Genomic DNA, 23,524 nt, shown 5'->3' on the forward strand with positions numbered 1-23,524 from the left:
CATGTCGCAACCTGTCACAACGTGTGTGTTTGTTGCACAGACGAGGAGTCCGACGGCAGCGAGCCGCGCGCACACGCTTCCTCAGCCTCCTCCACCGCGAGCACCGCTCACATCGACTACATCAAGCGTGAGTGCACTCTGTCATATCATTCTCGTCTATAATTAGAGGTAGGGTACAACACGACATATCCTGCTCGAAATCTGGAGCAGTTCAACTGGAGGAGTACAACGCCCTTATAGAAGATCACATCTAAACAATACTGCTTTCAAGCAGTGTCGTGTTCCTTAGGTAAATATCGGGTACTCTTTAAATGAAAAAAGTGTATTATTGTATGTCGCCAACAAGGGTCTTAGGAGCTTGGCGACGATCTCTTGACACCTTAGTTTTAGGGCAGTGTCATCTAGCTGTGATCCTCTGTAACGCTGCACCGGTGTACTTCCCCTAAGCTGGATATCTCGTGACCCACCTGTGATAGGATCTCTGTTAGATGTGAATATTTTATATAATGTCACTGTTTTCGAAGCCACAAGGTTCTTAAATTCTAGTTTAGGCGTCAGGATTCTGATGAGTTTTTTGTTTGAGGGATTTTTTTATGTCACTAGGTCGGCAAACAAGCGTACGGCTCACCTGATGGTAAGCGATTACCGTAGCTTATAGACGCCTGCAACACCAGAAGCATCGTAAGCGCGTTGTCGACCAAATCCCCAATCCCCCAGAAGCTCTGGTCACTATACTCACCAACAGGAACACAATACTGCTTATAATAATATGTTTGTCGTGGTTCGGGCGTTTGTGCTTATATATTGTATGTTCTGGACCCCGATACAGGACTGAATCCCAGTGGGGCGTTGAATGTGAATTGAATGTGTGCCGTTTATTTATTTATGTATTTGTTATAATGTATAGCGAGCAAGGCGGGGGTGCAGGACCCTCGCTTCCTGGACGTGGTGAAGCTGAACGACTACTTGCAGCACGGCCGCCGCCCGCAGTTCTGGGAGGAGAACTACGTCAAGCGCGTGAGTGACACACACACACACACACACACACACACACACACACACACACACACACACACACACATACACACACACACACACACACACACACACACACACACACGCACTGACACGAGACGCAACAATAATACTAACTAAACCCTTTTTACAATTACCCTAACCTTACCCTTAACCCTATTTATTATTTACCCTACATTAACAATCAACAACAATCAATAACAATCGTCCATACTGGTCCAGAAATTGTGGATGTGAGAATCAGAACCCCTGGAGCCGGCAAAAACACTACCAAGACCACCGGGTTATTCGAAACATATACCTACGTAGAGCACATTTGTTTTTGAGTTTAGTTTAATTAGAAGTGGCCCCCCCTGGCAGGTGATGGACGCCGTGCGGCTCAAGGAGCTGGAGATGAAGCAGGCGGCCGAGATCCTCGGCGTGAGCTACGGCACGCTGTACGGGCGGTACCGCGACGTGTACGGCTGCATCAACCGGCCCTACCGGTGAGACATCCATACATACACACAAACACGAACAGACCGCGACAGATGAAGCAGGCGGCCGAGATCCTCGGCGTGAGCTACGGCACGCTGTACGGGCGGTACCGCGACGTGTACGGCTGCATCAACCGGCCCTACCGGTGAGACATCCATACATACACACAAACACGAACAGACCGCGACAGATGAAGCAGGCGGCCGAGATCCTCGGCGTGAGCTACGGCACGCTGTACGGGCGGTACCGCGACGTGTACGGCTGCATCAACCGGCCCTACCGGTGAGACATCCATACATACACACAAACACGAACAGACCGCGACAGATGAAGCAGGCGGCCGAGATCCTCGGCGTGAGCTACGGCACGCTGTACGGGCGGTACCGCGACGTGTACGGCTGCATCAACCGGCCCTACCGGTGAGACATCCATACATACACACAAACACGAACAGACCGCGACAGATGAAGCAGGCGGCCGAGATCCTCGGCGTGAGCTACGGCACGCTGTACGGGCGGTACCGCGACGTGTACGGCTGCATCAACCGGCCCTACCGGTGAGACATCCATACATACACACAAACACGAACAGACCGCGACAGATGAAGCAGGCGGCCGAGATCCTCGGCGTGAGCTACGGCACGCTGTACGGGCGGTACCGCGACGTGTACGGCTGCATCAACCGGCCCTACCGGTGAGACATCCATACATACACACAAACACGAACAGACCGCGACAGATGAAGCAGGCGGCCGAGATCCTCGGCGTGAGCTACGGCACGCTGTACGGGCGGTACCGCGACGTGTACGGCTGCATCAACCGGCCCTACCGGTGAGACATCCATACATACACACAAACACGAACAGACCGCGACAGATGAAGCAGGCGGCCGAGATCCTCGGCGTGAGCTACGGCACGCTGTACGGGCGGTACCGCGACGTGTACGGCTGCATCAACCGGCCCTACCGGTGAGACATCCATACATACACACAAACACGAACAGACCGCGACAGATGAAGCAGGCGGCCGAGATCCTCGGCGTGAGCTACGGCACGCTGTACGGGCGGTACCGCGACGTGTACGGCTGCATCAACCGGCCCTACCGGTGAGACATCCATACATACACACAAACACGAACAGACCGCGACAGATGAAGCAGGCGGCCGAGATCCTCGGCGTGAGCTACGGCACGCTGTACGGGCGGTACCGCGACGTGTACGGCTGCATCAACCGGCCCTACCGGTGAGACATCCATACATACACACAAACACGAACAGACCGCGACAGATGAAGCAGGCGGCCGAGATCCTCGGCGTGAGCTACGGCACGCTGTACGGGCGGTACCGCGACGTGTACGGCTGCATCAACCGGCCCTACCGGTGAGACATCCATACATACACACAAACACGAACAGACCGCGACAGATGAAGCAGGCGGCCGAGATCCTCGGCGTGAGCTACGGCACGCTGTACGGGCGGTACCGCGACGTGTACGGCTGCATCAACCGGCCCTACCGGTGAGACATCCATACATACACACAAACACGAACAGACCGCGACAGATGAAGCAGGCGGCCGAGATCCTCGGCGTGAGCTACGGCACGCTGTACGGGCGGTACCGCGACGTGTACGGCTGCATCAACCGGCCCTACCGGTGAGACATCCATACATACACACAAACACGAACAGACCGCGACAGATGAAGCAGGCGGCCGAGATCCTCGGCGTGAGCTACGGCACGCTGTACGGGCGGTACCGCGACGTGTACGGCTGCATCAACCGGCCCTACCGGTGAGACATCCATACATACACACAAACACGAACAGACCGCGACAGATGAAGCAGGCGGCCGAGATCCTCGGCGTGAGCTACGGCACGCTGTACGGGCGGTACCGCGACGTGTACGGCTGCATCAACCGGCCCTACCGGTGAGACATCCATACATACACACAAACACGAACAGACCGCGACAGATGAAGCAGGCGGCCGAGATCCTCGGCGTGAGCTACGGCACGCTGTACGGGCGGTACCGCGACGTGTACGGCTGCATCAACCGGCCCTACCGGTGAGACATCCATACATACACACAAACACGAACAGACCGCGACAGATGAAGCAGGCGGCCGAGATCCTCGGCGTGAGCTACGGCACGCTGTACGGGCGGTACCGCGACGTGTACGGCTGCATCAACCGGCCCTACCGGTGAGACATCCATACATACACACAAACACGAACAGACCGCGACAGATGAAGCAGGCGGCCGAGATCCTCGGCGTGAGCTACGGCACGCTGTACGGGCGGTACCGCGACGTGTACGGCTGCATCAACCGGCCCTACCGGTGAGACATCCATACATACACACAAACACGAACAGACCGCGACAGATGAAGCAGGCGGCCGAGATCCTCGGCGTGAGCTACGGCACGCTGTACGGGCGGTACCGCGACGTGTACGGCTGCATCAACCGGCCCTACCGGTGAGACATCCATACATACACACAAACACGAACAGACCGCGACAGATGAAGCAGGCGGCCGAGATCCTCGGCGTGAGCTACGGCACGCTGTACGGGCGGTACCGCGACGTGTACGGCTGCATCAACCGGCCCTACCGGTGAGACATCCATACATACACACAAACACGAACAGACCGCGACAGATGAAGCAGGCGGCCGAGATCCTCGGCGTGAGCTACGGCACGCTGTACGGGCGGTACCGCGACGTGTACGGCTGCATCAACCGGCCCTACCGGTGAGACATCCATACATACACACAAACACGAACAGACCGCGACAGATGAAGCAGGCGGCCGAGATCCTCGGCGTGAGCTACGGCACGCTGTACGGGCGGTACCGCGACGTGTACGGCTGCATCAACCGGCCCTACCGGTGAGACATCCATACATACACACAAACACGAACAGACCGCGACAGATGAAGCAGGCGGCCGAGATCCTCGGCGTGAGCTACGGCACGCTGTACGGGCGGTACCGCGACGTGTACGGCTGCATCAACCGGCCCTACCGGTGAGACATCCATACATACACACAAACACGAACAGACCGCGACAGATGAAGCAGGCGGCCGAGATCCTCGGCGTGAGCTACGGCACGCTGTACGGGCGGTACCGCGACGTGTACGGCTGCATCAACCGGCCCTACCGGTGAGACATCCATACATACACACAAACACGAACAGACCGCGACAGATGAAGCAGGCGGCCGAGATCCTCGGCGTGAGCTACGGCACGCTGTACGGGCGGTACCGCGACGTGTACGGCTGCATCAACCGGCCCTACCGGTGAGACATCCATACATACACACAAACACGAACAGACCGCGACAGATGAAGCAGGCGGCCGAGATCCTCGGCGTGAGCTACGGCACGCTGTACGGGCGGTACCGCGACGTGTACGGCTGCATCAACCGGCCCTACCGGTGAGACATACATACATACACACAAACACGAACAGACCGCGACAGATGAAGCAGGCGGCCGAGATCCTCGGCGTGAGCTACGGCACGCTGTACGGGCGGTACCGCGACGTGTACGGCTGCATCAACCGGCCCTACCGGTGAGACATACATACATACACACAAACACGAACAGACCGCGACTTTGAACACTTTTGAATAACTAAACTATATCTATATAAAGATGTAATAGGTATTGATAATGTATACATTTATGTTATTTTATATTACTGTATTTTTTGTTGTTCGATAAGTATTATTGATATATATTTTAATTTTTTATTCATTTATTTTGAGAGAGAGAGGAAGAATTTATTTAATTTTATTATTTATTTAACTTTATCTGTTGATTGTTCCTACACAGGGCTGGATTTGCACAAAAGATATTTTTTAGTCTTTTTACTCGATTTTCATATTTATTCACTTAATAATTGGGAAGTACTATTTTACTTTAGGACCAATGGGATGTATTTTACTACTAAATTTTGTAATATATTACTATTTTTAATGAATAATTTACTGGTCAATATTTTAATAAAGAAAAATTGTAGTTTTTATGCATATACATTATTTTTCATTTTATTTTTTATTTCTTTATAGTTATTAATTGTTCTAATGGATTCCAAATTTTTTGTTTATTACCAAAATGTTCGTGGACTTCGTTCAAAAACCAGTTACTTTTTTTCCCATGTGCTTAATGTCGAATACGATGTTATTTGCCTGACTGAAACATGGTTGATGCCCAGTGTATTTGATTCCGAGCTCTTTGACTCCAGATATTCAGTGTACCGTTGTGATCGCGATTATGAATCTCGAAATGAAAAACTGGGAGGTGATGTACTGATTGCTGTGCGAAAGGGATTGACTGTTAAGGATGTTGTTGTCCAACCGTCTACTAAAACTTGTTCATCGGATGTAATTTCCATTTGTATTGGCGTTAAATCTAATAATAAGCCTACAGACTTTCGAGTATATTGCTGCTACTTCCCCCAGTGTTTATTACAACGCGATGACCAATTTAAGTTTTACGAACAGGTGTCTGAATCAATCATTTTGCACCCTAAAGATCTTTATCTTTTGGTCGGTGATTTTAATATTTCAACCGCTAATTGGTCTGTTGATGATACAGGCGCTACTAAACTATCTCATTTACAACAAGGTTCACATGTTCAGGTAAACTCGCTATCGACTTTTTTGCACATAAATAATCTTAACCAATTTAACATAGTTCCTAATTCTAATAATCGATATCTGGATTTGGTAATAAGTAATGCTAACAGTGTTTTAGTGAAACAGTGTGAGTTTCCACTAGTTAAAGAAGATTCACATCACCCGGCTCTGGATATTGATTTTACTTATTTAAGGTCTAACTATCTTACGGGTGTTCCGAGGGTTGTTAAGCTTTTTAACAAAGCTGACTACAGTATTATTAATAAAGAGTTGTCTGAGGTTAATTGGCTGGAATGTTTGAATTGCTTGGATATGGAAAGTGCTGTTGAAGTTTTTTATAATATTATCAATAAAGTTATTGATACGTTTGTTCCTACTAAGGTTGTACTTGAGCATAGAAAATATCCTATCTGGTATTCTTCTTCTCTCGTCAAGGTTATAAAGGAAAAGTTAAAGTTTCATAAAAAATGGAAAATTTACGGTAACTATAGGGACTATTGTACGTTTAGGATGCTGCGTAAGAGACAAAAAACGTTTTTGAATATCATATCAAAAATTGACCGCTCCAGCGGGATTCGAACCCGCGTCTTCGAAATACCGTGTCGACGCTCTAGCCAATTAAGCTATGGAACGATATACTCGCCAGAGCGAAACTTTTGATATGATGATTTTTACTTTCGGTTTAAGCGAACCGTGGCGCCGTCTATAGTGAGTTCTTTACAGAGACTCGTAACTATTCAAAGTTTCATATTACAATGAAAATCTTTGACAGGAGACGACACCATGCTATTTTTAATATGTACGATTTTTATTTTTGTGTTACCCACAATTAGGAATTCTAAACATTTTTGAATATCATATCAAAAATTGACCGCTCCAGCGGGATTCGAACCCGCGTCTTCGACATACCGTGTCGACGCTCTAGCCAATTAAGCTATGGAACGATATACTCGCCAGAGCGAAACTTTTGATATGATGATTTTTACTTTCGGTTTAAGCGAACCGTGGCGCCGTCTATAGTGAGTTCTTTACAGAGACTCGTAACTATTCAAAGTTTCATATTACAATGAAAATCTTTGACAGGAGACGACACCATGCTATTTTTAATATGTACGATTTTTATTTTTGTGTTACCCACAATTAGGAATTCTAAACATTTTTGAATATCATATCAAAAATTGACCGCCACGGTTCCACGGCGCCACGGTTCGCTTAAACCGAAAGTAAAAATCATCATATCAAAAGTTTCGCTCTGGCGAGTATATCGTTCCATAGCTTAATTGGCTAGAGCGTCGACACGGTATGTCGAAGACGCGGGTTCGAATCCCGCTGGAGCGGTCAATTTTTGATATGATATTCAAAAATGTTTAGAATTCCTAATTGTGGGTAACACAAAAATAAAAATCGTACATATTAAAAATAGCATGGTGTCGTCTCCTGTCAAAGATTTTCATTGTAATATGAAACTTTGAATAGTTACGAGTCTCTGTAAAGAACTCACTATAGATGGCGCCACGGTTCGCTTAAACCGAAAGTAAAAATCATCATATCAAAAGTTTCGCTCTGGCGAGTATATCGTTCCATAGCTTAATTGGCTAGAGCGTCGACACGGTATGTCGAAGACGCGGGTTCGAATCCCGCTGGAGCGGTCAATTTTTGATATGATATTCAAAAATGTTTAGAATTCCTAATTGTGGGTAACACAAAAATAAAAATCGTACATATTAAAAATAGCATGGTGTCGTCTCCTGTCAAAGATTTTCATTGTAATATGAAACTTTGAATAGTTACGAGTCTCTGTAAAGAACTCACTATAGACGGCGCCACGGTTCGCTTAAACCGAAAGTAAAAATCATCATATCAAAAGTTTCGCTCTGGCGAGTATATCGTTCCATAGCTTAATTGGCTAGAGCGTCGACACGGTATGTCGAAGACGCGGGTTCGAATCCCGCTGGAGCGGTCAATTTTTGATATGATATTCAAAAATGTTTAGAATTCCTAATTGTGGGTAACACAAAAATAAAAATCGTACATATTAAAAATAGCATGGTGTCGTCTCCTGTCAAAGATTTTCATTGTAATATGAAACTTTGAATAGTTACGAGTCTCTGTAAAGAACTCACTATAGACGGCGCCACGGTTCGCTTAAACCGAAAGTAAAAATCATCATATCAAAAGTTTCGCTCTGGCGAGTATATCGTTCCATAGCTTAATTGGCTAGAGCGTCGACACGGTATGTCGAAGACGCGGGTTCGAATCCCGCTGGAGCGGTCAATTTTTGATATGATATTCAAAAATGTTTAGAATTCCTAATTGTGGGTAACACAAAAATAAAAATCGTACATATTAAAAATAGCATGGTGTCGTCTCCTGTCAAAGATTTTCATTGTAATATGAAACTTTGAATAGTTACGAGTCTCTGTAAAGAACTCACTATAGACGGCGCCACGGTTCGCTTAAACCGAAAGTAAAAATCATCATATCAAAAGTTTCGCTCTGGCGAGTATATCGTTCCATAGCTTAATTGGCTAGAGCGTCGACACGGTATGTCGAAGACGCGGGTTCGAATCCCGCTGGAGCGGTCAATTTTTGATATGATTTTCAAAAATGTTTAGAATTCCTAATTGTGGGTAACACAAAAATAAAAATCGTACATATTAAAAATAGCATGGTGTCGTCTCCTGTCAAAGATTTTCATTGTAATATGAAACTTTGAATAGTTACGAGTCTCTGTAAAGAACTCACTATAGACGGCGCCACGGTTCGCTTAAACCGAAAGTAAAAATCATCATATCAAAAGTTTCGCTCTGGCGAGTATATCGTTCCATAGCTTAATTGGCTAGAGCGTCGACACGGTATGTCGAAGACGCGGGTTCGAATCCCGCTGGAGCGGTCAATTTTTGATATGATATTCAAAAATGTTTAGAATTCCTAATTGTGGGTAACACAAAAATAAAAATCGTACATATTAAAAATAGCATGGTGTCGTCTCCTGTCAAAGATTTTCATTGTAATATGAAACTTTGAATAGTTACGAGTCTCTGTAAAGAACTCACTATAGACGGCGCCACGGTTCGCTTAAACCGAAAGTAAAAATCATCATATCAAAAGTTTCGCTCTGGCGAGTATATCGTTCCATAGCTTAATTGGCTAGAGCGTCGACACGGTATGTCGAAGACGCGGGTTCGAATCCCGCTGGAGCGGTCAATTTTTGATATGATATTCAAAAATGTTTAGAATTCCTAATTGTGGGTAACACAAAAATAAAAATCGTACATATTAAAAATAGCATGGTGTCGTCTCCTGTCAAAGATTTTCATTGTAATATGAAACTTTGAATAGTTACGAGTCTCTGTAAAGAACTCACTATAGACGGCGCCACGGTTCGCTTAAACCGAAAGTAAAAATCATCATATCAAAAGTTTCGCTCTGGCGAGTATATCGTTCCATAGCTTAATTGGCTAGAGCGTCGACACGGTATGTCGAAGACGCGGGTTCGAATCCCGCTGGAGCGGTCAATTTTTGATATGATATTCAAAAATGTTTAGAATTCCTAATTGTGGGTAACACAAAAATAAAAATCGTACATATTAAAAATAGCATGGTGTCGTCTCCTGTCAAAGATTTTCATTGTAATATGAAACTTTGAATAGTTACGAGTCTCTGTAAAGAACTCACTATAGACGGCGCCACGGTTCGCTTAAACCGAAAGTAAAAATCATCATATCAAAAGTTTCGCTCTGGCGAGTATATCGTTCCATAGCTTAATTGGCTAGAGCGTCGACACGGTATGTCGAAGACGCGGGTTCGAATCCCGCTGGAGCGGTCAATTTTTGATATGATATTCAAAAATGTTTAGAATTCCTAATTGTGGGTAACACAAAAATAAAAATCGTACATATTAAAAATAGCATGGTGTCGTCTCCTGTCAAAGATTTTCATTGTAATATGAAACTTTGAATAGTTACGAGTCTCTGTAAAGAACTCACTATAGACGGCGCCACGGTTCGCTTAAACCGAAAGTAAAAATCATCATATCAAAAGTTTCGCTCTGGCGAGTATATCGTTCCATAGCTTAATTGGCTAGAGCGTCGACACGGTATGTCGAAGACGCGGGTTCGAATCCCGCTGGAGCGGTCAATTTTTGATATGATATTCAAAAATGTTTAGAATTCCTAATTGTGGGTAACACAAAAATAAAAATCGTACATATTAAAAATAGCATGGTGTCGTCTCCTGTCAAAGATTTTCATTGTAATATGAAACTTTGAATAGTTACGAGTCTCTGTAAAGAACTCACTATAGACGGCGCCACGGTTCGCTTAAACCGAAAGTAAAAATCATCATATCAAAAGTTTCGCTCTGGCGAGTATATCGTTCCATAGCTTAATTGGCTAGAGCGTCGACACGGTATGTCGAAGACGCGGGTTCGAATCCCGCTGGAGCGGTCAATTTTTGATATGATATTCAAAAATGTTTAGAATTCCTAATTGTGGGTAACACAAAAATAAAAATCGTACATATTAAAAATAGCATGGTGTCGTCTCCTGTCAAAGATTTTCATTGTAATATGAAACTTTGAATAGTTACGAGTCTCTGTAAAGAACTCACTATAGACGGCGCCACGGTTCGCTTAAACCGAAAGTAAAAATCATCATATCAAAAGTTTCGCTCTGGCGAGTATATCGTTCCATAGCTTAATTGGCTAGAGCGTCGACACGGTATGTCGAAGACGCGGGTTCGAATCCCGCTGGAGCGGTCAATTTTTGATATGATATTCAAAAATGTTTAGAATTCCTAATTGTGGGTAACACAAAAATAAAAATCGTACATATTAAAAATAGCATGGTGTCGTCTCCTGTCAAAGATTTTCATTGTAATATGAAACTTTGAATAGTTACGAGTCTCTGTAAAGAACTCACTATAGACGGCGCCACGGTTCGCTTAAACCGAAAGTAAAAATCATCATATCAAAAGTTTCGCTCTGGCGAGTATATCGTTCCATAGCTTAATTGGCTAGAGCGTCGACACGGTATGTCGAAGACGCGGGTTCGAATCCCGCTGGAGCGGTCAATTTTTGATATGATATTCAAAAATGTTTAGAATTCCTAATTGTGGGTAACACAAAAATAAAAATCGTACATATTAAAAATAGCATGGTGTCGTCTCCTGTCAAAGATTTTCATTGTAATATGAAACTTTGAATAGTTACGAGTCTCTGTAAAGAACTCACTATAGACGGCGCCACGGTTCGCTTAAACCGAAAGTAAAAATCATCATATCAAAAGTTTCGCTCTGGCGAGTATATCGTTCCATAGCTTAATTGGCTAGAGCGTCGACACGGTATGTCGAAGACGCGGGTTCGAATCCCGCTGGAGCGGTCAATTTTTGATATGATATTCAAAAATGTTTAGAATTCCTAATTGTGGGTAACACAAAAATAAAAATCGTACATAGACAAAAAACGGTTGAAAACGATTGCTATAAGAAATACATAGATCATGCTGAGAATACCATTGCTAAAAATTCTAAATATTTTTGGACATTTGTAAAATCTAAACGCCAGAATACTGAATTGCCTGATATGTTTTATCTGGATAATTTTTTTACAAGAGATGGACAAGAGATTACTAATCTCTTTAACAGCTATTTTTATTCATCCTTTGAGTCAAATTCCGGTATTTCTTCGTCTAATAGTAACGACTACGATATTCATACTTGCAACAACAGTTTAAACATGTTTTCTGTTGATATTTCTTTGTCGATGGTGGACAAATATTTAAAATCTTTAAGTCTAAATAAAGGCAGTGGCCCTGATGGGATACCTGCTATATTTTTGAAGAGCTGTTCTGACAGCTTAAGGTTTCCCATATATTGCCTTTTTTCTAAATCTTTGCGAACATCTGTAATGCCTTCTCAATGGAAAAGATCTTATGTCATACCAATCCTTAAAAGCGGTGATAAACATAACATAAAAAAAACTTTTTAAGTTAAACGGTTTTATGTTAAACATACATTGTAATGTTTAAGATAAATGTACTAAAAACCAAAAAATAATAAAATAGATACAGTCGTGGGAATTATAAACATATGCATAGACTAGACTAAAATAAAACCGTGGGGCACGTCAATTGTCTACAATCGTTGATTAAAATGTTTGTTTTGTAATGTTACACTATAATTAGGCAGTTGTTCAACCGACAACGATGGACGTGTGATAAGTAGGGCTAGAATGTGGAAACAAGCTAGCAAGCTCGATTATAAGCGAGTTTTAGGGTTTCATAGTGGTGAGCGAGTAGTACTTTTATCATATGTTTTGTCTATCAAAGACAAACTACGAGCAGTGAAACGATTCCTCGCCAGCCAGCAGTGTGAATGTCCAACGATAAACTAGTTGAAACATCTCTTTTATTTACATGGAGTGTATAACTATTGGAATTTCCATGAGCAAGAAAATAGTAAGTAATTTCCTCACCGTCTGCGGGCCAACTGCCTATTTTAACGACGAATTAAATGATTCTTTTATCGCACATTAAGTCGATAATTTGTAGGCAATTGACGTGCCCCACGGTTTTATTTTAGTCTAGTCTATGCATATGTTTATAATTCCCACGACTGTATCTATTTTATTATTTTTTGGTTTTTAGTACATTTATCTTAAACATTGCAATGTTTGTTTAACATAAAACCGTTTAACTTAAAAAGTTTTTTTACCTATTTTTATTTTCTAGTTTTTAGTTTTTATTTCGCATTCTGTTTAATTCATTTAGTGCTTCATTATTGCAAGGCCCATCTTAAATATTGAGGTTGTATAGTGCACTGTATTCTTCTTGTCAAGCCCTTTTATTTGATACCCATATTGGTGGGATTGATAAAAAATTGTTATCAGACATTTGGTAGCGGCGGCCAGCTTAGATTTCAATTTTGCATAGTAAATTGTATTCTACTTGTTGAGACCTTTCATTTGATACCCATGTTGATGGGATTGATAAAACCTAAGTTATCCGCCATTTTGTAGAGGCCGCCATCTTGGATTTTAATTTTATATAGTACATTGATTATACTGGTTGAGCACTTTCATTTGATACCCATATTGATGGAATCGATAAAACCTACGTTATCCGCCATTTTGTAGCGGCCGCCATCTTGTATTTCAATTTTTTATAGTATATTGTATTCTGCTTGTTGAGCCCTTTCATTTGATACCCATATTGATGGGATTGATGAAACCTACGTTATCCGCCATTTTGTAGCGGCCGCCATCTTGGATTTCAATTTTTTATAGTATATTGTATTCTGCTTGTTGAGCCCTTTCATTTGATACCCATATTGATGGGATTAATAAAACATAAATTATCCGCCATTTTGTAGCGGCGGCCATCTTGAATTTATAATGATAATGAATAAACATAATTGTATTGTCACCAAAATCCAAAGTGTATACAAAATTTCAGATTAATCGGTTGACAGGAAGAGGGTGAAATTTGAATTACTAAATTTGACCCAAGAATAATAAAAAATAAAACAAACGGGGTGAGCTAAATAAAACCGTTTAAAAATTACCGCCCTATTTCAAAGTTAAGCTGCATTCCGAAGATGTTTGAAAAGATTATATACGACATTATACTACCTATAATAAGACCTACGATCATTACCCAGCAGCATGGATTTATTAATAGAAAATCAACGAAGACAAATCTTTTGGAATACGTTGATTTTATTTCATGTGCAATGGGCAAAGGTTTTCAGGTTGACGCCGTGTACACAGATTTTTCTAAGGCTTTCGATAAAATATCTCATTCGATTCTTCTTGATAAATTGAAATACATCGGTGTGCACGGTGACCTTCTGCGTTGGATTGAGTCGTACCTTGCTAACCGTAGTCAAGCAGTTACTATAAAAGGATTTACTTCATCTTTTATTCCAGTGCCATCCGGGGTACCTCAAGGATCCCATCTCGGGCCTTTATTATTCAACATATATATAAATGACATTACTTCAGCTTTTAAGTGCTCCAATTTCTTATTATACGCGGATGACAATAAAATTTTCAAAATTATTAAAGACAACAATGACTGTATAGACCTTCAGAATGACCTAGTTCGGTTTAGTAATTATTGTTCAGTGAACTCTTTGTTTATAAATTTGAAAAAATGCAATGTAATAACTTTTAGTAGGAAGCGTTTTTGTATAAATTATTGCTATAAACTGAATGGCGAAGTGATATCGAGGGTTGATGTGGTAAGAGATCTTGGAGTTATTATTGACTCCAAATTACTCTTTGATGAGCACGTCGATTATGTAGCTAGCAAAGCCTATCGTATGTTGGGATTTGTGCTCAGGATATCCAAGGAGTTCAAGCATGCTTCCACCCACACACTTTTGTATAATGCATTTGTTAGACCTATTCTAGAGTATGCTTCTACTGTTTGGAGTCCTCAGTACGGGTGTCATATTTATAAAATCGACCGTATACACAACAGGTACCTAAAGACTATAACAGCAATCTCTTCGGAAAATTTGAATGTTCTGATAAAACCTATGTCGGCCGTTGACCGGCGTGTTCAGCGGGATCAAGTTCTGTTGTATAATATTGTGAACCAAGTAATTGACTCGTCATATTTGGTTTCAAAATTAAATTTTAAGTGTCCACGTTTAAATTCTAGACATAAAATTACATTTGACATCCCAGCTACAAGAACAAAATTTTATAAAAACGCGTTTATTAACAGAAGTTGTGCCCAGTACAATAATTTGTTTATAAATATTGACATTTTTCATCTCTCTCTCAATCAATTTAAATTGCATGTGATGAATGCTTTGATTTAATGTATCTTTGACAGATGTTATGATATTCGTGATGTTCTTCTTAATTTGATTTTATTTTTTGATTTTAATTTAATTATGATTTTAATTGTAGCTTGATACTTAATTATTTGATTTGTGATTTTTTAAACTGTTTTTTTTTTAATTTATTTGTTCCATAATGCCCGTAATGATTTTTGAATTTCTTTATTGATTAATTTTTTTTCTCTCAATGATTGTTAATCAATTTATAGTAATGTTTTTAGTATTATTATTAAGTTTTTTGATCTTGAACTATTGTTGTGAAGCATCTCTTCTGAACTTTGTCATATGTTCTTTTTTAATATCGGAAACTATTTTTGGTTAAGTGATACTATTGTGTTGTATTTTCCTGTATATTTATGTAATACCGTTTGTTTCCAAAATAAAGTAAGATAAAAAATAAAATAAAATATCGGTACGGGCTTTATTTTAGAGTTTTCTTTCTCCGTATACTATTTATTTTCGCCCAAAGTTGGGCTAAAATCAGTGTTGAAATACGAAAGTTTAGAAGCTTGTATTTTTTAAATGTACACTTTTTTTACGGTTTTTGGTACATACATACATAGATAATGACGAGATTAATTGATATTATCCTTAATTTTGAATGGTCAACGTCAAACATTGTAGTAGGTACTGTTATACGTTTGTATGGAAAGATGAGCGACTTGTTTAACCTTAAGTATCGATATTGAGTATAAACTCATTAAAAATGTAATTTTTTATGTGTATTTTATAGCATTTTCTCTTTTTTCTTTAAAAATATAACAAGTAGTTTTTCATGTAATAAAAAAAAAAAAAAAAAAAATTCAGTTTCGATACTGTACGTAGGGACAGTCGAAATATTTATATATATATATACAACAAACGTGACTTTTTTAGACACTTGAAATATTCACAGAATAGAGTTATGTCGCTTTTAGCCGTTTTTATAAATAATCGTACGGAACCCTCCGTGCACGACTCGCGCTTGGCCGTTTTTTTAAAAGTCGATCGAAAATATTCCTTACGAGTGACTGACAACGTTAAGAGTACCCGCCATTCCCTTCCAGCACGGCGCGCGACTTCTGGCAGGCGAAGGGCCCGGCGGAGGTGCTGGAGCGGCTGCAGCGCGGCGAGCTGGGCGTGGAGGCGGCGGCGCTGGCGCTGGGCGTCAACCCCGCCAACCTCGCCGCCTACGTGGCCGAGCACGACCAGGGTGACTGTCCGTCTGTTTGTTACGGCGGCGCTGGCGCTGGGCGTCAACCCCGCCAACCTCGCCGCCTACGTGGCCGAGCACGACCAGGGTGACTGTCCGTCTGTTTGTTACGGCGGCGCTGGCGCTGGGCGTCAACCCCGCCAACCTCGCCGCCTACGTGGCCGAGCACGACCAGGGTGACTGTCCGTCTGTTTGTTACGGCGGCGCTGGCGCTGGGCGTCAACCCCGCCAACCTCGCCGCCTACGTGGCCGAGCACGACCAGGGTGACTGTCCGTCTGTTTGTTACGGCGGCGCTGGCGCTGGGCGTCAACCCCGCCAACCTCGCCGCCTACGTGGCCGAGCACGACCAGGGTGACTGTCCGTCTGTTTGTTACGGCGGCGCTGGCGCTGGGCGTCAACCCCGCCAACCTCGCCGCCTACGTGGCCGAGCACGACCAGGGTGACTGTCCGTCTGTTTGTTACGGCGGCGCTGGCGCTGGGCGTCAACCCCGCCAACCTCGCCGCCTACGTGGCCGAGCACGACCAGGGTGACTGTCCGTCTGTTTGTTACGGCGGCGCTGGCGCTGGGCGTCAACCCCGCCAACCTCGCCGCCTACGTGGCCGAGCACGACCAGGGTGACTGTCCGTCTGTTTGTTACGGCGGCGCTGGCGCTGGGCGTCAACCCCGCCAACCTCGCCGCCTACGTGGCCGAGCACGACCAGGGTGACTGTCCGTCTGTTTGTTACGGCGGCGCTGGCGCTGGGCGTCAACCCCGCCAACCTCGCCGCCTACGTGGCCGAGCACGACCAGGGTGACTGTCCGTCTGTTTGTTACGGCGGCGCTGGCGCTGGGCGTCAACCCCGCCAACCTCGCCGCCTACGTGGCCGAGCACGACCAGGGTGACTGTCCGTCTGTTTGTTACGGCGGCGCTGGCGCTGGGCGTCAACCCCGCCAACCTCGCCGCCTACGTGGCCGAGCACGACCAGGGTGACTGTCCGTCTGTTTGTTACGGCGGCGCTGGCGCTGGGCGTCAACCCCGCCAACCTCGCCGCCTACGTGGCCGAGCACGACCAGGGTGACTGTCCGTCTGTTTGTTACGGCGGCGCTGGCGCTGGGCGTCAACCCCGCCAACCTCGCCGCCTACGTGGCCGAGCACGACCAGGGTGACTGTCCGTCTGTTTGTTACGGCGGCGCTGGCGCTGGGCGTCAACCCCGCCAACCTCGCCGCCTACGTGGCCGAGCACGACCAGGGTGACTGTCCGTCTGTTTGTTACGGCGGCGCTGGCGCTGGGCGTCAACCCCGCCAACCTCGCCGCCTACGTGGCCGAGCACGACCAGGGTGACTGTCCGTCTGTTTGTTACGGCGGCGCTGGCGCTGGGCGTCAACCCCGCCAACCTCGCCGCCTACGTGGCCGAGCACGACCAGGGTGACTGTCCGTCTGTTTGTTACGGCGGCGCTGGCGCTGGGCGTCAACCCCGCCAACCTCGCCGCCTACGTGGCCGAGCACGACCAGGGTGACTGTCCGTCTGTTTGTTACGGCGGCGCTGGCGCTGGGCGTCAACCCCGCCAACCTCGCCGCCTACGTGGCCGAGCACGACCAGGGTGACTGTCCGTCTGTTTGTTACGGCGGCGCTGGCGCTGGGCGTCAACCCCGCCAACCTCGCCGCCTACGTGGCCGAGCACGACCAGGGTGACTGTCCGTCTGTTTGTTACGGCGGCGCTGGCGCTGGGCGTCAACCCCGCCAACCTCGCCGCCTACGTGGCCGAGCACGACCAGGGTGACTGTCCGTCTGTTTGTTACGGCGGCGCTGGCGCTGGGCGTCAACCCCGCCAACCTCGCCGCCTACGTGGCCGAGCACGACCAGGGTGACTGTCCGTCTGTTTGTTACGGCGGCGCTGGCGCTGGGCGTCAACCCCGCCAACCTCGCCGCCTACGTGGCCGAGCACGACCAGGGTGACTGTCCGTCTGTTTGTTACGGCGGCGCTGGCGCTGGGCGTCAACCCCGCCAACCTCGCCGCCTACGTGGCCGAGCACGACCAGGGTGACTGTCCGTCTGTTTGTTACGGCGGCGCTGGCGCTGGGCGTCAACCCCGCCAACCTCGCCGCCTACGTGGCCGAGCACGACCAGGGTGACTGTCCGTCTGTTTGTTACGGCGGCGCTGGCGCTGGGCGTCAACCCCGCCAACCTCGCCGCCTACGTGGCCGAGCACGACCAGGGTGACTGTCCGTCTGTTTGTTACGGCGGCGCTGGCGCTGGGCGTCAACCCCGCCAACCTCGCCGCCTACGTGGCCGAGCACGACCAGGGTGACTGTCCGTCTGTTTGTTACGGCGGCGCTGGCGCTGGGCGTCAACCCCGCCAACCTCGCCGCCTACGTGGCCGAGCACGACCAGGGTGACTGTCCGTCTGTTTGTTACGGCGGCGCTGGCGCTGGGCGTCAACCCCGCCAACCTCGCCGCCTACGTGGCCGAGCACGACCAGGGTGACTGTCCGTCTGTTTGTTACGGCGGCGCTGGCGCTGGGCGTCAACCCCGCCAACCTCGCCGCCTACGTGGCCGAGCACGACCAGGGTGACTGTCCGTCTGTTTGTTACGGCGGCGCTGGCGCTGGGCGTCAACCCCGCCAACCTCGCCGCCTACGTGGCCGAGCACGACCAGGGTGACTGTCCGTCTGTTTGTTACGGCGGCGCTGGCGCTGGGCGTCAACCCCGCCAACCTCGCCGCCTACGTGGCCGAGCACGACCAGGGTGACTGTCCGTCTGTTTGTTACGGCGGCGCTGGCGCTGGGCGTCAACCCCGCCAACCTCGCCGCCTACGTGGCCGAGCACGACCAGGGTGACTGTCCGTCTGTTTGTCACGGCGAGCTGGGCGTGGAGGCGGCGGAGATCCGTCTGTTTACGGTTCTGCCTAAGTGTTTGTGGAGGTTCCGTACTCCACGCACGCTTCTGGTGCTGCTACTGCCCTCAAGCAGTGTTGCGTTCCTGTGGGGAGTGAGCTGACCGGAGCTGAGGGGGGGGGGGAGGGGGTAGAGTCGGCAACACAACGACGCTTCTGATTTTGCAGTCGTCTATAAGTACGCTTGCTCGCCGACCTAGTCGTAATGTAATAGCGCCATCTGTCACGCTAATAATGGACTTCTCATGACGTCTTGATAATTAGCAATATTATATTAGCATAATTTACTAATCGTCCACATTACTCGTACAAGGACAGTCCTTACGTACGTCGTACTGTTATACCTAGGTTCGCGGTCCCCATATCCGCGTATCCCACTTCCGACACCAATTGTTAAGCGGCACCTCTCGGTAGTCTTTTTAAAATAAACACACAAGTTGTTCAAATATTGATTTAGTTTATTGTATCGTCCAAACACTAACAGTAACTGTCCCTAAAAACACCTCACTTTCCTTTTCTGGGTAAAAAATATATATAGTAACGCGCTGGATGGTAAACGGCAACTGACTCGACCGCATGGAAAATGGAACAATTAAAAGGAATTACAATAGCGGCGTCAGCACCAACCGCGAATTAAACCTGGGTATAACAGTACGAGATCCGAAGGAATGTATACTCTCGTATGTTTAATGATGATAATTCATTACATATGCATAACAAGGTCTCTGGTGCAGCGGTTTTTTTTTATGTCACTAGGTCGGCAAACAAGCGTACGGCTCACCTGATGGTAAGCGATTACCGTAGCTTATAGACGCCTGCAACACCAGAAGCATCGCAAGCGCGTTGCCGACCCCATCCCCAATCCCCCAGGAGCTCTGGTCACCTTACTCACCAACAGGAACACAATACTGCTTGAAAACAGTATTATTTAGCTGTGATCTTCTGTAAGGTCGAGGTACTATCCCAGTCGGGCTGCTCCATATTTTGAGCAGGAAATTCCTGCTGTGCCCTACCTCAGTTTCAGCGGTGCGAGAGTCGCCTAATACACCGACGGCTTGCGGGTATTTGTACGAATATTTCTTTCCGGTTTGGTGGTCCCGACTGTTACCATATACACCTGATAGCGATCTTTTCTCATAGTAGAGTTAATATCCGCCAATCCGCAGTGAAACAGCGTGATGAGTTAAGCTCCAATTCTCCAACATGGAGAAAGAGGCCTATGCCCAGCAGTGGGGTGTCACAGGCTGACTGCGATGCGACTCATGCAAGATAATACATATATAGATATATGTATATCTGAAACGTTGTCTAATAAAATATAGTTTCAATTATGTCCAATTAACGCGTAAGTACGTTCATAATTGCGTATGCACTGGATCATTGTTATTAAACACACGAGGGTATATATTTCTTAGACTAAAGTAGTCTAGGTAGTAGTAGGCTGTATTAAAGCCACTAATGAACCTGTTTCCAGGCGGTTTGGAGACGGACCCAAGTGTCGCGGAGGCGTTGAAGCAGCGCGCGCGCACATACAACACCGCCCTCAAGCCGAGGAAACCCGACAAGGTGGGTGATACTCTAAGCCAGTGGTTCTTAACCTTTTGGATCATCCATAAATTACGTTACATGTTGGTACCTCCCCGTTCTTGTCACAGATGGTCACATTTATGATGCCATATCCGCCCCCTACCTATTGTGACGTCATATATTTTGCAATTTGACGCCTATATTATTGTTAATATAACATCAGTTTCGACATTATTTTTACTTCTATTTAACTAATTTAAATATTAAATAAAAATTATTAGATATATAAAAAATTTTGACCAATCCCACTCGTTGTCACACGTTGTCACGCTTCGTCGACCCCCCTTAACGTGTCACGTAATTTATGAATGACCCCTTTTCCTTACGAGACCGTTTGAAAAAAAACACCGTTTTGTCACCGACCATCAAATGTTTTGGAGTAAAACCTGAATTACTTGTTATTTAGTTTAAATATAAAGAATTTTAAAGATGTAGGTCGTTAGCCCGTTGACGCAGTTTGTAGCGAGCTGTTTTCAGCTCCGGGGGTTGTGGGTTCGATTCCCACCCCGAGACGGGTGTAATATATTTATTTATATATCGACTGTCCCTACGTACAGTATCGAATCTGAAAATTTTCTATTTTTTTTTATTGCATGAAAAAACTACTTTTGATGTACCTATATTTTCAAAGAAAAAAGAGAAGAAAATGCTATAAAATACACAAAAAATCACATTTTTCGTGAGCTTATACTCAATATCGATACTTAACAAATCATTCAGCGTATAAAATGTAAAGTGCCTTTTTTCAATTTGGATATTATACGTAGGGACAGTCGATATGTATTATTTGTATGTAGGTTTATCAAAAAAATATATGTAGCTATACCAGTCGGCTGTTACCTATAACACAGGCATTAAGTTGCTTACTTTAGGAACAGATGATCGTGAGTGTATGTTGTAGATATTTATTTATTTATTTATTTAAAAAATGTAACGGATTGCTGTTTTTACATGGAAGATATATGAGAAAAAATATTATCGGGACCTTTACTAACGCAAATAGCACCCACAACAATGGTTGTTACAATTTTTGTCTGTTTGTGCACGCTACTCTCAGAAACGACTTGCCCGATTAAGATGTGGTTTTCACTAATATATTGTGGTAAGATTCACTCAACATTTACTGTTTGTTTCATGTCAATCGGTCCAAAAATAAGAAAGTAATGCCAATATAAAGAATCAAATTGAACATGCAAATACCCAAAACGCAGACGAAGTCGTGGTCACAACTAGTATTATATATATATATATATATATATATATATATATATCTATAACAGTCGGCTGTTACCTGTAGTACAAGCATTAAGTTGCTTACCTACTATAGGAACAGACGCCCGTGTGTGTATGTTATGAGGCATGTATTTACATCGAGATGCGCTACACTCCAGGTCCCCGGTAAGAAGCCAGCCGGCAGCCTGGCGGACGAGGACCCCCTCGCAGCCACCGTCATCTCCGCCATAGACAAGCCCGCCTGCAGTGAGTCACACTCTTACTTTTTATAGCCTATGGTCGTTTTCAAACATAATTGTGTACGCTCTCAAACGAAAAAAAAAACTGACTTCAATTATATCTATGAGTAATACAACGTAGTTAGACGAAAAAGTACTCAAGTAAATTCGCGTTATCAAAGATCACTCAAAAAGTTATCATTAGATCTTAATCGAATTTAAGTGAGACAATATAACAAGCATCGGCTGTCGATTAAAAAATTATCATCAAAATCGACGCAGATAGTAAGAAGTTATGAGGTATAATACAATTTGTAAGTGGACGTAAAAGTAGTCAAGTCAATCCCAGGATTTCGTCACTCACCACCAGAACACAACAATGCTTGCGAGCAGTATTATTCAGCTGTGATCTTCTGTAAGCTTGAGGTGCTTCCCAGACGGGCTCCAGGTTTTGAACAGGATACTTCCTGCTGTGCCCCACCTAACTTCACAACTTACGCCTCTGCCCCCCCCCCCAGGTGGCAAGTGGCCGAGCATCCGCGTGGCGTCCCTGGAGTCGCTGCGCTCGGAGGCGCCCCCCTCCCCCGCGCCCCCCTCTCCCCCGGCGCCCCCCACCCCCTCCCCCTCACAGCTGATGCGCACGCGGCCCGACCTCACCATCGTGGCCGCAAGAAACGCCAAGTCGGACTCGTGACACGCCAGGTAAGCCGTCCCGTCACCGTCACGTCTCCTCGGAGATCGTCAACGTCACGTTGGGTCGCACCGGAGATTGGAATGTTAGTCGCTAATGACGTGACGCTGCCCCGAGATTTTTGGACTTGTTTATTTTTCTCGTCACGTTTTATATTTTGTGTCTTATAAGCAATCGTTCAACTAGTTTACTAGTGTTAATCGATCATTGAACTTTTTGTACCTGTAAGTGTATATTTTTTTCTTTATTTGTGAAATTGTTTTCGAACAATCTTAGTTGATTATGTTACATTTTATGATATATTTTGCTTTTACTGCAGAAGTAGTGTCACGTTACTGTCACGTAATATGTAAACTATTTTTTTTTATTGAAAAAATGAAAACGAGAATTAGATTATTTAATAAAAATATATATTTTATATAAAAAACGTGACAGCAAAAATGTTTTGATGTCACGTTTTTTCTTTTCATTTTTGTTTTATCCTAATTATCGATATCTGTTGTCAATCAAAAATAAAAATAAAATTTATTTGATACGGTTATTTTTTTTAAATGTTTTTTTTTTTGTATAGTATTGTTTGTGTTTGTTTTTGTGACATATTTCGTGACATTTAACAATTACGGAATCAAATTTGTTTCGATAGAATTCAGTAACAATTATAAATACATAAAGAGACGTGTATACATACATGTATTCAAAAGGGTATAATTAAAATTTATACAAATT

The 23,524-nt window shown here is 45.1% G+C and overlaps 1 protein-coding gene across 1 annotated transcript in view; it reads left to right on the forward strand.

The window, feature by feature from the left end:
* Positions 1 to 22,801, forward strand: part of LOC123666918 — a 55,411-nt gene extending 32,610 nt beyond the window's left edge. Inside the window, exons 12-20 of the mRNA XM_045600937.1 lie at positions 41 to 127; positions 908 to 1,017; positions 1,396 to 1,520; positions 15,902 to 15,907; positions 16,048 to 16,203; positions 18,921 to 19,087; positions 20,544 to 20,635; positions 22,048 to 22,135; positions 22,626 to 22,801. Of these exons, the coding sequence (XP_045456893.1) occupies positions 41 to 127; positions 908 to 1,017; positions 1,396 to 1,520; positions 15,902 to 15,907; positions 16,048 to 16,203; positions 18,921 to 19,087; positions 20,544 to 20,635; positions 22,048 to 22,135; positions 22,626 to 22,801 (1,007 nt within the window). The remainder of the gene's footprint in view (positions 1 to 40; positions 128 to 907; positions 1,018 to 1,395; positions 1,521 to 15,901; positions 15,908 to 16,047; positions 16,204 to 18,920; positions 19,088 to 20,543; positions 20,636 to 22,047; positions 22,136 to 22,625) is intronic.
* Positions 22,802 to 23,524: the final 723 nt, after the last annotated feature.

This window comes from Melitaea cinxia, chromosome 27 (assembly GCF_905220565.1).
Source record: "Melitaea cinxia chromosome 27, ilMelCinx1.1, whole genome shotgun sequence".
Classification (NCBI taxonomy): domain Eukaryota; kingdom Metazoa; phylum Arthropoda; class Insecta; order Lepidoptera; family Nymphalidae; genus Melitaea; species Melitaea cinxia.